Source organism: Artibeus jamaicensis, unplaced genomic scaffold, assembly GCF_021234435.1.
Source record: "Artibeus jamaicensis isolate MK-2021 breed Jamaican fruit bat unplaced genomic scaffold, CSHL_Jam_final contig_64, whole genome shotgun sequence".
Taxonomy (NCBI): Eukaryota; Metazoa; Chordata; class Mammalia; order Chiroptera; family Phyllostomidae; genus Artibeus; species Artibeus jamaicensis.
The window spans coordinates 13,454,909-13,468,359 of NW_026521911.1; the positions used below are offsets into that span (position 1 = coordinate 13,454,909).

Below are 13,451 nucleotides of genomic sequence, written 5' to 3' on the forward strand. Positions count from 1 at the left end.
GCCGGTTTCTGTCACAAGCAGTGTTCACAAGTGGCTGAGTACCAAGTGATCCCAGGAAGAATGTTCCTCCAAAATCTCTCTCATCTATTGCCTGAAGCCAGAAATCACTAAGCCAGGAAAAGAGGCTTTCATTTACACTCTTAAAAATGCAAAAACCTCTGGGAGAAAAAAAACTCTCAGGGCTTAAAATTCACAACGAGGGATAAATGACCACTGATACCACAGCCTTTTCAGACCACAGTTTGGGAGAGAGTGTGGAGGCACCTGAGATCCTGACCTGGCATAGGGTGAGGCCCTCTGACCCGGGAGTGACCCCTGGGCATGGGGTCAGGGTCCTGGGTTTGAATTCCAGCTCTACTGTTTGATAGCATGTGGCTTGGGAAAAGTCTTATGACACCTTAGGGCCTCAGCCCCTCCTTTCCCACCAAAGGCACTGATCCAGAATGAAAAATTGTGTTTTAGAAGGTATTTTTAAGAAAGGAGGATTTATACTTAGAATAGCCAGGATCTCAACTCATTACCAGTATGAGAATGCCTTAACCAGTAGTCATTTGCACACATCTCTTCCCCGTTCTCTATTCAGTGATATCAACTTGTCAACCTGATATCAGTCATGGTGGGATTATTTACACCAGGAAAACTGGCAAATACTCTAAATCAGGCCTTCCACACCCCCAGCCCCCCGAGCCAGTTATTAAACATTTACCCTGCCCTTATCCAAAAGAAGCTGGGAGCCTCCTTAGCATTCCCCAAGCACCTGTTACCATGAGGGACCCCGGGAAAGAGGGGGTCAGAGTAGTCAACAGAGCATGCGCAGCAAGTTCTCTGGAGCTCCCAGGATCAGACACATTCCCACCCCCAGCCTGGCATGTCTCCCCAGGCATACAAATGATGTCTGTCTAGCTGGAAAGAACTGGGGAGTAAAGGATTTTTTTTTTTTTAGGGTTTTTGACTTTACTTTTTATAGTTTAATATCTCTAGGAAAGAATAGTTCACTTTGGACCTTAGTTCTTCTTTGTAAATTTAACAAGCAAAGGAGGTTCAGATTGTTCAAAGTTGGCACATCTCAGGTTGTTACTTGGATCCTTGTGTACTTTCTGGTGTGTTCCTTGAGGTGACATGGCTCGACCCAGTCTGAGTGGGTGAACAAAGGAAGAGGACACTTGGCCTGTGTTGCAGCATGGCCTTGGGGTTACTGTGAGTAACATCCACTGAGTTTAGTGTTTCAGGAGTAGAGGGGATTACCCACTACTGCTTAGAAGCTATGGATGGTATGGAAGGGAGCACAGATAGATGGGCACAGGATGGCTCCGACAAGTTGCTGAGCTCTGCCCCTAGGGGATGGCCACACTCTTAATGACTCAAAGTCTTGGCCATTGAGCTCTACGGATAAGTAGGGGGAGCCCTGTCTGCTCCCTAGACTTCTGCTGGAGCCCACAACAAGGTGACATGTTTTTTTGAATAAGCTCTTACATAGTACCTACTATGTGCCAGGCACTGTTCTAAGCACATCACAAATACTAATACATTTAACCCTTATTATAACCTTTTGAGTTAGGCACTGCTGATTGTACAGAGGGAAAATGACCCAGAGAGGCTAAGTAACTTTCACTATTGAGAGCTGGAACGAAGCCCTGGCTGGGGCAGCTCAGTGGACTGAGCACCGGCCTGCAAACTGGAAGGTCACCTCTTTGATTCCTGGCCAGGGGCCAGTTAGAGGTGTGCAAGAGGCAACCAATTAGTGTTTCTCTCACACATTGATTTTTTCACTTCCTTTCTTTCTCCCTCCCTTTCCCTCTCTCTAAAAATAAATAAATAAAATATTTTAAAAACAGAGGTAGAATGATGATTGGAATTCATTCTGTTATTAGAGTCCAGTCTTGTAGCCACTAAGATCTGACGCCTCTTAGCTGTGGCATAGCAGAGATGTTAAAAGCAGACTCTAGAGCCAGTTACCTGCCAGTTACCTGGCTTTTCCATGTGACCTGGGGGTCTCCACCTTCTTTAGTAAAGCTGACCCTTTCTTTCCCACTTGGCTCTTTATGTCTGTGTCCCCACTGGGGAGAAACCAAGAGGGGTGGCAGGATTATTAACTGCTCCCCTTTATATGAGCCTCTAGCCCATGACATTCAGGTGCTTCCCAAGGCATCCTGGCTCGTTTTCTCTCTTCTCTACCATGTTCCCCTTGTTCCAGGAACCTGGGCCATGGGCCACTTCCTTAACACACCTGTCCCTACATCTTTACCCCACACTTTCCTCTGAGTGAAATGCCATCTGTGAACCCACTGCTGTCTGCTCAAGTCCTATCGGTGGTGCTCTGGAGCTGACCCAGGCTCCACCATTTCCCAGAGGTCCTCCCAGGTTTCACTGATTGGAACTCAGTTTCTTTTCCCAGTCCTCTCAGAACATGCCAACTGCCTCAGTCATAACAAGCCCTGTCCCTCAGGGAGATCAGCACCCCTTTGGAAGGCAGGGCTGGGTTTGGGATTTCTTGGAAAGGCTCTCAGCCTCTCCCGGCTGGAGAGTATACAAGACATAGTCTGTGGGCCACAGGAAACTGAGCCCAGGGCTCGGGCAGGGAGAGTAGCCTTCAGGCACTGACTTGTCCAGGTCAGTCTGCTGCCGCTCGTAGTATCGCATGATCCGGAGGAGCTGGATGTCCTGGCTCAGGAAGCAGGGCGGGATTAGGCCGTGGATTCCAAGCTGTATCCTTTCTTCAAGTGTAAAGGCCATCCCCTGGGGAGAACAGGAAAGAAATACACACGCATGAATGGATGTGCAGGAAACCAAGGAACAGAACAGGGGCAATCCGCAGGCAGGCAAAGTCCCTGTGACTCAACAGGCAGGCCCTGGACTCAGACCCCACCTCCGCCCTTCAAGCAGCCAAGCGTCTCTGCTGGTTACTTCGACTCTTTTGAGCTGCAGCTTCCTCCTGGAAGAATGGGGGAAATACCTACCCTGTCGGGTTTTTGGCTTGTTTTTGTTTTTGCTCTTTTAAATCTATTTTTTTGGGGGAGGCTGGGATGGGAGAAATAGACAAAAAAAATGTACTTGAAAAATAACTAAATAAAAAATTTTTAAAAATCTATTTTTAACACAACATTTATATAAAAATTGATAAGACAGTACGGAGAATTGCCTTAGATCCCCCTCACCCAGTTCCCCCTCTTATTAATATTTACATAAGTATGGTACATTGATTAGAGTTAATGAACCAATAGTGACACATTATTATTATTAAATAAACTGCATGGTTCCTTCAGATTACCTTGGTTTTCACCTAAAGTCCTTTTTTGTCCCAGGGCCCTATCCAGGACCCACGTCACATTGTGTCACCTTGTCTCCCTAGGTGCTTCTTGGCTTTGGCAGAGTCTCAGACTTTTCTTGTTTTTTGGTGATCTTGAGATTTATACCCCTCTCCTAGAATTTGTCTGATTTTTTTTCATGGGGATGTGTGTGTGTGTGTGTGTGTGTGTGTGTGTGTTTGTCTGGAGGAAGACCACAGAAGTGAAGTGTCATTTCCATGGTACTAGATTAAGGTACACACTATCAGCTTGATTTATGGGTCGCTTGGCTGAATTAGTGCCTGTCAGGTGTCTCCAATGTCAAGTTAGTCCTTTTTCTGGAATTCTTCTGCATAGGAGATTGGTCCCTTCTACCCCATTCATTTAATTGTTCAATCATTTATTTATGCCATGGGTATTTATTTTATACTTGGGATTATAATACAACAATGCTCTATTTATTTTCTTGCTCAAAATGTTTCATCTAATTGGCCATTGGGAACTCTTTCGGTAGGTACCAGTGTCCTGGATTCCTATAATTTCTTCTTATTCCTTTCCCTTTTTATTTTCTCCCTTTTTTTCTTTTCTTTTCTTCCCTCCCTCCCCCCCTTCTTCCTGCTCTTCCTCCCTCCCTCCCATCCTCCTTCCTGCTACTAAAGATGCTCCAGGCTCATGTTTTTTGTTGCCTGCCCCAGTCCTAGGATCAGCCATTTTCCCCCAGAAGGCCCAATTTCTTCTTTGGAGCATGGCGTTAGAAACCAAGATCTGGGCTCTACTTATCACTTGTGCTTCTTACCACTGAGGTTTCATTGTTTCTAGTCCCTCTCAGCTGACAGCAAGAAAACAAATCTCTATTAATCTGGACAAGTTCATACTAACGTCTCTAACTCGAATCCATCACCACATGGATCATTCTGGCCTCTTCACATTGCTAATCTGTAAATTCTCATGCTAACAGTGACAAACTTAGCCCCCGTGATTTGCTATCCATTTACTCAATTATTCAATCCCAGTATACAGATACAGCAGCACCAAAACTGCTAACCTGCACCACAGTGGAGACAGCTCTATCCACCAGAGTGCCTTGCTTATGTGCAGTTTCTTTTGTCTTTAGTCGTACAAACTCCACTCATTTTCAAAGTTGCTCAGGTGAGCCCTTTTCCTTTCACTGCCTTCACTGAGGCTGTATCATACATTTGTAACGTTAGATTCTCTTGTCATAGTCTGCATTCTTTCCTGGGATCCTCCAACATATTAAATGATTTTTAAAAGTCTGGAGACATTAAGGTCCATTCTTTGTACTGCAAAGTCTATGAGGGTTTTTTTAAAAAATCCTTGTCCAAGGATATAGTGACTGATTCTACAGATGGAGAGGGAGAGAGAGAGACATACAGGCAGACTTCTAAATGAGAGAAAAACATCTATTCGTGCCTCCCGTAGTGCCCCGTCTGGGGGTCAAACTCACAATCTAGGAACATCCTGGCTAGAAGTCAAACCCACAACCTTTTGGTGTGCAGGAAGATGCTCGAACTGACCAAGGCACCTGGCCACGACTCTGTGAATTTGGACAAGTGCATTATATCATGTATCCTTCATTACAGTACTATACAAAAAATGTTTCACTGGTTTAAAAATCTCATGTGCTTTACCTATCCCTCCCTCCTTCCTATCCTGGCACCTCTGGCAAATAATGAGGTTTGTGTCTTTTGCTTGTTTGTTTTCCTTATTGTCTTTACAGTTTTGCCTTTTCCAGAATGTCCTACAATTGGAATCATATAGCCTAGCTTCTTTCATTTGGCAATAGCACATAAGGTGAAGGACAGTCTCTTCAAGAGATGGTGCTGGGACAATTAAATTTCCACAAGCAAAAAAATAAAGATGGACCCTGACTCACATTAAATACAAAAATTAACTTGAAATGAATCAATGACCTAACTATAAGAGCTACAATCATAAAACTCTTAGGAGAAAACATAGGGGTAAATCTTCAAGACCTTGAATTTGGCAAAGCATTCTTAGATATGACGCTAAAAGAACCAGCTATTGTACAAAGGAAAAATTAGATAAATCTATTTTATCTAAAAACTTCTGCACATAAAAGGACACTATCAAGAAAGTGAAAAACACACAGAAAGTGAAAAACACGCAGAAAAGAAAAAGAAAAAACACGCAAAAAATATTTCCAAATATTTGGAAATCATATATTTGGTAAGGGTTTAATATCCAGAAACTATAAATAATTGCTACAACTCAATGCAAGAGAAACAACCCAGTTACAAGCAGGCAATGACCTAAATAAACACGTCTCTGAAGAAGATGCACAAATGGCCACTACACTAGCACGTGAAAAAGCGCTCAAAAAAGCGCTCAGTGTCATTAGTCATTCGGGAAATGCAAATCAAAGCTACAAAGAGATACCTTTTCACACCTACTAGGATGGCTGTGATTGAGAAAACCCCCTAGCAAATCACAAGTGTTGGTGATGATGTGGAGGAACTGAAGCCCCGGTACATTGATGGTAGGAATGTAAAGTGCTGCAGCCTCTATGTAAAAACATTGTGGTGGTTCCTCAAAAAGCTAAATAGAGACTTACCACACGACCCCAGCAATCCTACTCCTAGGCATACACCCCAAGGAACTGAAGGCAAGGGCTTGAACAGATACTTGGATGTCTATGTTCACTGCAAGATTATTTACAACAGCCAAAAGGTGGAATCAACTCAGGTGTCCGCCAACATGTGACTGGATAAAGAAAACATACATGTACAATGAAAAAAATTTTTAAAGATTTTATTTGTTCATGTTTAGACAGAAGAGAAGGGAGGGAGAAAGAGAGGGAGAGTAACATCAATGTGTGGTTGCCTCTCATGCACCTGCTACCAGGACCTGGCCCACAACCCAGGCATGTGCCCTGACTGGGAATCAAACCAGCGACACTTTGATTCCCAGGCCAGCGCTCAATCCACTGAGCCACACCAGCCGGGGCTGTACAATGAAAATTTATTCAAACATCAAAAAGGAATGAAGTTCTGATACATGCTATTACATAGATGAACCCTGAAATATTATGCTAAATGAAATAAACCAGATATGAAAGAACAAATACTGTATGATTCAACTTACATAAAATAACTAGAATAAGCAAATTTATAGAGACAGAGAGTAGGTTAGAGATTACTGAAGTCTGAGGGCAGGAGGACTGGCAAATTATTGCTTAATGGCAACAGGGTTCCTGTTTGGGATGATGAAAAAGTTTTGGACGTGGATGGTGGTGATGGCTATGCAACACTGAGTAGATTTAATGCCACTTAATTATGCACTTAAAATGGTTAAAATGGAAAATTTTATTATACATACTTTACTACAACCTAAAAAATGTAATAATGTATTTAGCACTCAAAACCACTGAATTAAACACTTTAAATGGGTGAATTGTGTGGTATGCGAATTATAGCTCAATAAAACTGTCTCGAAAGAATCCTCTGCATGTTCTGAATACAAGTCCTGTATCAGACGTGTGCTCGGTAAGTATTTCCCTGAGCATGTGGCTCGTCTCTTTAGTCTCTCACCAATGTCTTTCACAGAGCAGCATTTTCTGGTTTGGGCACTGGCAGGAACAATGGGGAATAAATAGGATGTCGTGGAATCTGCTTCCGTAAGTCCTATGGGGACAGTGTCTGCTGGTAGCAGCTGCAGGAACTGTCCTCATAAGGGACCCTGTGAGACTTGGGGACACAAGCTGCCACCTTTATCCCAAAATAATAAGGCGCAACCCACGGTGAATAGAGAGTCCTTTTCTGCGTAGAACTCAGGCTGGCTCTGCAGAACTGAGGGCTGGTCCGGCACTGCCTCAGCTCCCTCCACTTTCTCACAGAGGGCCCTGGCGACGGAGGTGGTGTGGCAAACCCCTGAGTGGCTCCATGGGTGTGGACATCAGCGAGGAAGGGACCACAGTCCTCATGAGGGCACCGTGCAGGGGGCTGAGAACAGTTTTTAACTGACCAACCAATTAACTGACTAAATGAGCACTGTTAATATGACTTCCACTGTATTCAAGGCCGATGACACTTGAGGCAACTCTGGTTAATGAGCCCCAAGTAATCTGAGATTCTCCTAGAAGTGAAGAAGGGAGTGTGGGTCATCAGTGAGGCCTAAATTGTGCCGGTGGGAATCTAGCTTCCTGCAGAATCCTCGGGAGGGGGAAGCTTGAAAAGGGAGGGAGCAGGAGAGAGCCCCTCATTGTTCCACCAGCTGAAAATGATCCCATTATTACAAGCTCTTCTACAGGGAGTTACATAACGACAAGGAGAGCAAGCCCACACATTGCTCATCCCCACCGCAGAGCTGTTGCTATGGTTGGCTCTATGGAAGGGCATTGGACGAGTATCCAGTTTTACTCTACCTCCCTTACACCCACACCGTGGGAGGTTTTACATCCTCCATTGTACAGATGAGAAGGCTAAGCAAGGGAGGTTAGGTAACGCTCCTGAAATTGCAAAGTTATTCCCCATATGTTATTGGTTCTTAAATCATGATGCTAGTTATTTAACAATTAACAAGTAGATTTGGTGTGGTCACTCTTTTTCCTGGAGGAAAGTGGCAGAGCCAAGATTTGATCACTGGCTGCATTCCTGCCGCTGCGGTATGCACCCTGCCAGGACCTTGGTGAGATGGACTCAGAAAGTGTGGGTTGGGGTGGGGGATGGTGAGGAAGGAGTGGAAAAAAGAGAGATGGAGGGGGGGAAGTGAATAAAAGGTTTTTTGGCTACTCCCAGCTTCCTTTTTGTTTTGTAACTTGGGGGTCTCTAAAACTTCGAATACTAGGCTCCTCCTGTGTTTTGTGAAACAATAATGGTGACTCGGCTTAAGGAAATCCGGCAGGATTGCTCCCCTTCTCGGAAGGACTGCTGAACTGTGAGAAAGATCCGTCCTCCGAAGACGGGTCTGCTGTTTGAAAGCCTGACTCACAGAGACTGAGCAAAGTGCTCTCCATGCGTAAAGGTCTGGCCTTTTTCTTCATCACAACCCAAAGCCACCAGTTCTTAAGTCCCCTGCTCAGGCCACCAGGTTGGAAACATGGTGCAATGAAGTCTTTGATCCTGTTGCAGAAAATCGTCTCACCCTGGACACCAGGCATTGTCAGCGGACACCACTAGGCAGGTGACTGTCAACAGTGACAGTTACTGGCTTGGTGAAGACTGTGACCCTGTCCCCTAGGCCCTGGGGCCCCCAGGGAGGCCCAGGAATTCAATAATGACATCATCTTTGTTCATGACTACTGTGGTTTTAATAGCCGTCCACTTCTTTCTACAATGCTAAGTGTTTCTCTTGGCCTCCTGCCACCCACTTCTTTTGTATTTGAGGAAAAAGTACGAGCATTTAGCAACTAGCAATTTCAGGGATTAAAAAAAATACTGCAATACTAGCAGCTTCTTTGCATCCTGAAGCTAATGTTAAGGCTACTTCGGATTTATATGTGTGTAAAACAGCAGTGCGGGCACCATAGCTGAACCATGGCCCGCAAAACGGCACAGGAAGATTCAGTAGGGTGTGAGGGGAAAGTGTTAGAACTTACATTGCAAAAGAAAAAGACTTTGCTCGTTGACACTCAGGTTCTTGGTCTGTATGTCAGAGAGTCCTAATTCCCATAGGTACACCAGAGTCCTGAGGTCAAAGGAGGGTCTGTGCAACATGCAGGAATTGAGAGTGGGGTCCTAATTCAGTCTCGCCACACTGCGAAATTATGGTTTCTGTGGGCCTGGCTAAATGGTGATGGATTATATTATCTGCTTTTTTATTTATAACTTTTTAAATTTATTTTTTATTTACATATAGTTGGTATACAATCTTACAATGGCAAGATTGTTACTTTCAGATGTACAATATAGTCAAATCACTATTCAACGTTTTTATATTGTACCTTACAATGTAATCACCACACTAATTCTAGTTAATCATCTGCCACCACGTAAATGTATCAGAGTATTATTGATTATATTCCACTTTCCTTCTGGAAAACACTAATTCAAGTAGGTATATGCACCCCTTATGTTTATTGCAGCAATACTTACAATAGCCAAAATATGGGAGCAACCTAGGTGTCCATCGGAAGATGAATGAAGATGTGGTATATACATACATACAGTGGAATATTGTGCAACAACTAAAAAGAGAATGAAATCTTGTTGTTTGCAACAACATTGATGGATCTGGAGGGTATTACACTAAGTGAAACAAGTCAGGCAGAGAAAGGCAATATGGTTTCACTTATATGTGGAATCTAAAAACAAACAAAACAAAAACAGGCTCATATATTATCTAGTTTTAACAAAGATCACAAAGCAGGACAAGTGGCTTTTGAAAAATGGCTAATTCTCTTAGTTATACTTCAACCTCACACTCTAGTGATATTCACAGCACACCAGTAGGGATATACCAGTTGTTAAACTCTTTTTTTTTTACTTGTTTATTTTTTAATTTTTTTTAGCTTTTTTATTGATTATGCCATTACATTTGTTCTATTCCCCCCCTCCATTCCCCTCCACCCTGCACACCCCTCCCCCACCATTTCCCCCTTTAGTTCATGAACACGTGTCTCAAATTCTTTAGATTCTGTATTTCCCCTACTATTCTTACCCTCCCCCCTATCTATTTTCTATCTACTGTCTATGCTACTTATTTTCTGTACCTTCTCCCCCCCCTTCTCCTTCTCCCACTCCCCTGTTGCTAACCCTCCACGTGATCTTCATTTCTATGGTTCACTCCTGATCCAGCTGTCCTCTTAATTTGCTTTTGTTTTAGGTGTGGTTGTTGATAACTGTGAGTTTGCTGTCCTTTCACTGTTCATCTTTTTTATCTTCTTTTTCTTAGGTAAGTCCCTTTAACATTTCGTAGAATAAGGGCTTGGTGATGATGAACTCCTTGAACCAGTTGTTAAACTCTTTTGGAAATGTTTTAATTGTTACAGAACCAATGCTCTGACCACTCCCCCAGCCAAATGTCCCTCTCAGCCAGCTCTGGCTTCCCCCTGAGACCCTACACCTAATGCACAGGTGGCAAACACCAGGTACTGGGCTGAATCTGGCCCTCCACCTTGTGTTATCCAGTCTAGAACCTTGTTTCTACCTGGCGGTAGCACCAAGCTCCTAGTTAAGGGGTAGTTACATTTATACACTCCTAAAATTACATTCAGCCCTTTGAAGGCAACCGTGAGGCTGATGGGGCCTCCGATGAAAATGAGTTCGACACTCCTGACCTAATGGGTTACTATCTGGCAAAGTGGGTGGCCTCAAGACCCTCCTCCTGCATGAAGGGCTGGGACTGTTTCAATTGTTTCAATGCTGTACTACTGTTAATCTTTCAACTGTCACCCCTGACTTAACCTATTTCATTGCCTTCTCTGAGTGACCATCTCTGATCCAGCCACTGAACTCTATTAGCAGGCTGAGCATTGCCCAAGTTCCCACCACAAATCGTACTGACATTAGAGGGAAGATATTTGAATAGATCCCACCACCAAGTGGCAAGGCTCAGAGGCAGGAAGTCCACCAGGCTGAGCCCCTGCCCCAGACGCCCACTGTTCAGAGACCCAGGTTTCCTAGGGCCCTGTTCCTTATGACTAAGTTTTGCTGAGGGGAGGTCTCCCAATCCCACTTGATGATCCACCTGGTGCCTCTGGATCCACAGCCCTGTGGCACGCATGACAATATCTTCTCATTCATTCACAAGTATTTATGAGTTCCTACTGTGTGCCAGGCCTACCACATTAGGCACTGGAAGGTTCCTGAATGAAATAGGTGCTGGTTACCACCTTCATGAGTCTACTGGATGAGCTATGTGAATTAACATATAAAGGTGATCCTGGGCCTCTGCTTTAGACAAGCCACTTCTCCAACCTACAGACTAGAGTGCTGCTCATTTCACACGTCATGGGATGAAAAGAAGTAATGCATGTGAAATGCTCAGCACAGGTACTGGCACATGGGAAGTACTCAACGAACATCAGCTGTTCTCATTCCATTACTGTTGTGATCATGGGTAAGGAGGCACGAGAAAGCTCACTAGCAGCTGTTGGGGATAAGCCCTGAAAGGTGGTCCGGAGCTGGGCTGGCGGAAGGGGTGGGGGGAACAGGGTGAAGTAACATCACCAAATCAAGTGTAACTCCTGGTCCGTGGCTGTGCAAGGCTCCTGCCTCTGCAGCCCTGTGTGTTCTCTGCATGCCCAAGCACACTCTTCCGGCTGTCATGCTGGGACTTACATTAATACCCCCACCCACCACACTCTGAGCACTTCCCCCCACCATCTTCCAGTCCATAGTCAAGGCCCCTCCAAGACACCCCATTCCACAGTGTCATAAAATTTAGCACATGAGATGTATTTTCTGTTTGATTTCTTGAGCATTCATTACTAGTGGTAAACTCGGGGTAGTGGAAATCAGACACTCGGAAGCTGCTAACACAGGGTTGTAGCACAATGATATTGACATCAATAATAATGGCAACACTGCTTCTTAATGAGCACCCCTTGGGCTGGGCCAGGCACTGAGACAGGCACATTGTACTTGCCATCTCTAATCCTTACAGCAACCCTGAGTTAATCATCCTGTGATTATTACCCCCTTCTATGGACTGGGAAACTGAGGCCAGAGGGTAAAGACATGTGCCCAAGGTCGTAGCAAGTTGATAGAAGAAGCTGTAGAACTCAGGTCCATATGCTCCCAAAATGCATACTTTTTCCTCTGAGCTAATCGATTGTTCTTGAGGGTTAACATATTAAACAGGCTGCTGACTGAGCTGGCTTTTATTTGGTTAGAAATAAAGTTATTCTGCTTCTCCGAATAGAGCTGATTACCTTAATGGTTCAGCCACTGCTGAGTGATCCTCTGTATTAGTGCCAGATCAGTCAGCCCACTTGCAAACAGGTGTGCTTTTACCTCTGCGGTTATGCACATGGTCCATGACATGTAGCCACATAGCCACATAGCCATGCTTCCTCTGACCAGCATCATTACTGGAAGGATTAACAGACACTCACGTAAGTAAAGGTTTTCTGTTCCACCATCGTTAACGTCATGCTCTGAGCTGACTGGTAGTGCTGTAAACAGCCCTCTCCATCAATCAGCTGCAACAACAGAGAGTAGTCATAGCTGGGACAGAGCTGGGAGCAATCAGCTCTGAAACTGCACCATTCAAGCTGATTAGCTGTTAGGGGACCGGAAGGCATTTCCTGCTCCTTTTGCACAGTACTTCATGAGTCTGGGATTTTTATAAGTTAGGGTGACGTGGACCCCGGTTGGAGACAGGAAGTGGGATTACTGTGACTGCTGTTCTCTCACTGAACCCCAGGTTTATGAGGGCCCCTGAGCACACTCCTGCGATGGATAAATGGGGACCTTGAAAACACAAGTCTTAGCAGACACAGACCTGAGAACGACCTTCCTTCCAGACATACTTTGGTGATCAGGCACAAAATTACAGATCTAGAAACACATCGTAAATTCCTGAGAGGGGAGTAGATGACACACGCTCATTACTGTCCAGAACCAACCTTAAACCAGATTTGGGGTCACAGACTGGGCTTTGGTGCTGTGGGTTACAAAATATGGAGGTTGCCTCTGATCTTTCCATCTATGGTGCACACAGACACTCTTGTTCTAGTGAGAGACACAGTTCAATTTTCCTCTCAGGGGTGATGACCAGGACACAGAGGTACTGCACTCACACCGCTAGTATGGGGGAGCAAGAAGGAAACTGGAAGACGAAGTTTTACATTGGTTCATCCACTGTTGGGCTGTGTGGTTCTGGGGAAGTTACTTCACCTCTCTGAGTCTGCTGCCTTCACCTGGTGGTTGTCAATCAAATAAGAATGGATATTGAGATATCACTGTAAATTCAAAGGTATAGAAAAAAGTTCTCACAGTCTTATATCCCTCTAGGTTAAAGACTACGTGCAATTTAGCAATTGTACTTTATAGTATTGATTTTCTTTAGTCTTTTTTCCTTTCAAGATAACATATTCCTTGGGGGCAGAGACTGTGTCTAAATGAACTGCCCCTTTTTCTTAGTACATCTGGCCTATTTTTACTGCTTTATTGTTTCTAAAATGGTCTCATATGTTTTCTGTCATTTGATCCTAGACAGGGCTTGTGTCCCCATTTATAGAAGAGG

The 13,451-nt window shown here is 44.3% G+C and overlaps 1 protein-coding gene across 3 annotated transcripts in view; it reads right to left on the reverse strand.

Annotated features, from left to right (window-relative positions):
- The window catches only part of ME3 (malic enzyme 3), a 180,410-nt gene that overhangs the window by 90,219 nt on the left and 76,740 nt on the right, over nt 1-13,451 (reverse strand). For all 3 annotated transcript variants that reach the window (XM_037142819.2, XM_053670798.1, XM_053670799.1), the window contains exon 3: nt 2,603-2,736. In XM_037142819.2, the coding sequence (XP_036998714.2) occupies nt 2,603-2,736 (134 nt within the window). The remainder of the gene's footprint in view (nt 1-2,602; nt 2,737-13,451) is intronic.